At 64.4% G+C, this 4,038-nt stretch overlaps 1 protein-coding gene across 1 annotated transcript; it reads left to right on the forward strand.

The window, feature by feature from the left end:
• Window positions 1–811: 811 nt before the first annotated feature.
• On the forward strand, window positions 812–2,249 carry LOC113941632 (heat shock factor protein 1-like). Its single transcript, XM_027632783.1, has 2 exons — window positions 812–976; window positions 1,242–2,249. Exons 1-2 carry the CDS (start codon window positions 926–928, stop codon window positions 1,464–1,466), a joined length of 276 nt encoding a protein of 91 aa, XP_027488584.1. The 5' UTR covers window positions 812–925; the 3' UTR covers window positions 1,467–2,249.
• Window positions 2,250–4,038: the final 1,789 nt, after the last annotated feature.

Below are 4,038 nucleotides of genomic sequence, written 5' to 3' on the forward strand. Positions count from 1 at the left end.
AATGGGAATTGTTATTCCATCCCTAAAAATGGGAATTGTTATTCCATCCCTAAAAATGGGAATTGTTATTCCATCCCTATTGGGAATGAGGAGGGAGCCTGGAGCACCTCAGTGGGGCCCTGGCAGGAACTGCCCCGTTGGAATTCCACCCTTGGAATGTGGTGGCTGCCCCATCCCTGGGAGTGTCCCGGGCCGGGGGAAGGTGTCCCTGAGGGTGGCACTTGGGGGATTTAAGGTCCCTCCAACCCATCCTGGGATTCCTCTTCCTGCTGCTGGGTTGGCTCCTTCTTCCATCCCAGATCCCCCCAGTCCATCCCAGATCCCCCCAGTCCATCCCAGTGCTCCCACACGTCCCCTCTGTATTCCCGGGAAGCAGCTGGTTCCCTGTCCATCCCAGATCCCCTCTTGCCCATCCCAGATCCCCCCAGGTCCATCCCAGATCCCCTCTTGTCCATCCCAGATCCCCCCAGTCCATCCCAGTGCTCCCACATGTCCCCTCTGTATTCCCGGGAAGCAGCTGGTTCCCTGTCCATCCCAGATCCCCTCTGTCCATCCCAGATCCCCTCTGTCCATCCCAGATCCCTCCAGTCCATCCCAGATCCCCCCAGTCCATCCCAGATCCCTCCAGTCCATCCCAGATCCCCTCTTGTCCATCCCAGATCCCCCCAGTCCATCCCAGATCCCTCCAGTCCATCCCAGATCCCCCCCAGTCCATCCCAGATCCCCTCTTGTCCATCCCAGATCCCCCCAGTCCATCCCAGATCCCCCTGCCCACCCCAGACCCCCACTCTGTGCTCCCTCTGTATTCCCGGGAAGCAGCCTGTTCCCTGCCCCTGTTTCCCCCTCCATATTCCCGGGAATCAGCCAGTTCCCTGTCCATATTCCCCCTCCATATTCCCGGGAAGCAGCCAGTTCCCTGCCCACCATGTCCCCCCTCTCTATCCCAGGGAAGCAGCCTGTTCCCTGCCCACCCCAGGTCCCCCTCTGCCCATTCCAGGTGCCCCCTGCCCACCCCAGCCCGATCCCCTCGGTATTCCCGGGAAGCAACCAGTTCCCTGCCCATATTCCCCCTCCATATTCCCGGGAATCAGCCAGTTCCCTGCCCCTGTCTCCCCTCCATATTCCCGGGAATCAGCCAGTTCCCTGCCCATATTCCCCCCTCTGTATCCCAGGGAAGCAGCCGGTTCATTGCCCACCCCAGCCCCCCTCTGCCCATTCCAGGTGCCCCCTGCCCACCCCAGCCCGATCCCCTCGCTATTCCAGGGAAGCAGCTGGTTCACTACACGGCTCAGCCGCTCTTCCTGGTGGACTCGAGCGCCGTGGACGTGGCCGGGGGGGAGCTGCCCATCTTCTTCGAGCTGGGCGAGGGGCCCTTCTGCCCCGACGGGGCCGAGTACCCCGAGGAGCCCCCCGGCTCCCTCCTGGCCGGCACCGAGCCCCGCGCCAGGGACCCCGGCGTGTCCTAAGGCCGGCAGGGACAGGAGACCAGGAGGAGGAGGAGGAGGAGGAGGCACTGAAGGGAAGCTCCCGCTCGGCACAGACGCCGGAGCCGCGCCCGCTCCCGCCGGGAGGGTCGTTGTGTGTGTGCTTATGAGGTGTCCCCGACCCGCTTCAGCCCCCGCCACGGGCACGGGGGGCACCGGGACAGCCCCCCCCCCACGGTACCGGGACAGCCCCCCCACGGTACCGGGACAGCCCCCCCAACACTGGGATAGCCACCCTGGCACTGGGATAGCCCCCCTTGGCACCGGGATAGCCCCCCATGGTACCGGGATAGACCCCCTTGGCACCGGGATAGCCCACCCCTGGCACTGGGATAGACCCCCTTGGCACCGGGATAGCCCACCCCTGGCACTGGGATAGACCCCCTTGGCACCGGGACAGCCCCCCCCCACGGTACCGGGATAGCCCCCTACGGTACCGGGACAGCCCCGCTGGCACCGGGATAGCCCTCCTGGCACTGGGATAGCCCCCCCTGGCACCGGGATAGCCCCCCAACACTGGGGTAGCCCCCCCATGGCACCGGGACAACCCCCGTGGCACTGGGACAGCCCCTCTGGCACTGGGATAGCCCCCCCACGGTACCGGGGCAGCCCCCCCTGGCCCCGGGGTAGCCCCCCCCACCCCCAGGACAGCCCCCCCACGGTACCGGGACAGCCCCCCCAACACCGGGACAGCCCTCCTGGCACTGGGATAGCCCCCCTTGGCACCGGGATAGCCCCCCCAACACTGGGATAGCCCCCCCTGGCACCGGGCATGGGCGGGAATGGGGATCCGGGGGGACCAGGGGAGCAGAAGGGGGGTCTGCCCGGGAATGGGGTGCAGGATGGGGGTTCCTGTGCCCAGGGAAGGGGTCCCCCCTCGTCCCTGTGCCCCCCTTGCCCCCAGGAGCCGGAGCCGGGGGGGTTTAAAGGAAATAAACGTTTGCAGATGTGGCACCGGCGGGAGGGGCTGGGTGTGATCTCTGCCGGGACCCCACGGCACCCCAAACCCTCAGGGGACCCCAAACCCTGAGGGAATCCCAAAACCCCTGGGGATCCCAAACCCTGAGGGGACCCCAAACCCTGAGGGGACCCCAAAACCTCGTGGAGATCCCAAACCCTGAGGGGACCCCAAACCCTGTGGGGACCCCAAACCCTGAGGGAATCCCAAATCCTGAGGGGACCCCAAAACCCCTGGGGATCCCAAACCCCGAGGGGACCCCAGAACCCCGTGGGGACCCCAGAACCCCATGGAGATCCCAAACCCTGAGGGAATCCCAAACCCTGAGGGGACCCCAGAACCCCGTGGGGACCCCAAACCCTGAGGGGACCCCAAAACCCCGTGGGGACCCCGGAACCCCATGGGGATCCCAAACCCTGGGGGCACCCCACCCTAACCCAAAACCCTGAGGGGACCCTGAAACGCTGCAGGGATCCCAAAATGCCCCAGGACCCCAAAACACCACAGGGACTGCAAAACCCCACACGAGTCCCTGAAGCCCCACAGGACCCCAAAGTCCCACAGTGCCCCGAAGCCCAGCAGCACCCCAAAACCTCACAGGACCCCAAAACCCCAGGGGGCCCCAAAACCCCCCGGGCCCCTGAAACTCTGTGGGACCCCAAAGCCCCACAGCACCCGGACTCCCAGAGGTGTCCCCAAAACCTGGCAGGCAGCACCCCAGAGCCCCGTGGTGCCCTCAAACACGGTGCCACCCCAAAACCCCCTGGGTACCCTGGAGTTCTGCGGCACCCCAAAGCCCAGTGGGACCCCAAAGCCCAGCAGTGCCCCAAAACCCACCGGCATCCCAAAAAAATGGTGCCCCAACACCCCGGGGCACCCCAAAACCCATTGGCATCCCAAAAAAACCAGTGGTCCCCCAGGGCACCCCAAAACCCCCCCCCCGGTGCCCCCACACCCGCCCTGAGCTCCTCGTTTTCATTTCCCGCTCCGTGTGTTCCCGTTTTTCCCGTTGGCTCCTTTCCCCCCCCTTCCCCCGGCTCCGCAGTGGAATTTGTACATTGACCTTGGGATTGTGAATAGCAAAAAAAAAAAAACTGTATTTTGAATTTTTACATGAGAGAAGAACCCACTTCTGTCTATATATATATAAATATCTGGCTCTATACATACAAATATATATAAAACAACTGCTCTGGCACCTCCTGGCTGTTTCTCTGCTCCGAAGGCGATGGGGTCGGGCATCGTTTTTCGGGAAGCGGGTTGGGATCAAGGCCTGGGAGTTGCCCTTGGAGGTGGCTCCAGGCCCGGGAGCTGCCCTTGGATGCGTTTGTGCCGCGGGGGGGAGGATCCCAACACCCGGGCTGTGAGTCCCGGGGCTGTGAAATCCCTGCTGGAATCCCAGGAGGAGCCTCCCGGGATGCTCCGGAGGTGCCGGAGGGGGAGGGCGCGGAGCTCACCCAAGGGGCGCTCCGGGGTTTGGAGGAACAATAAATTGTCCTCGTTGTCACGTTTGGGAGGCTCCTCTGTCCCGCTCCGGGGTGGTGGCAGGTCCTGCTCCCGTCGGGATCCTGCTCCCGTCAGGATCCTGCTCTCATT

The sequence above is a fragment of the Corapipo altera genome, unplaced genomic scaffold (assembly GCF_003945725.1).
Source record: "Corapipo altera isolate COAL_440 unplaced genomic scaffold, ASM394572v1 59850, whole genome shotgun sequence".
NCBI classification, from domain to species: domain Eukaryota; kingdom Metazoa; phylum Chordata; class Aves; order Passeriformes; family Pipridae; genus Corapipo; species Corapipo altera.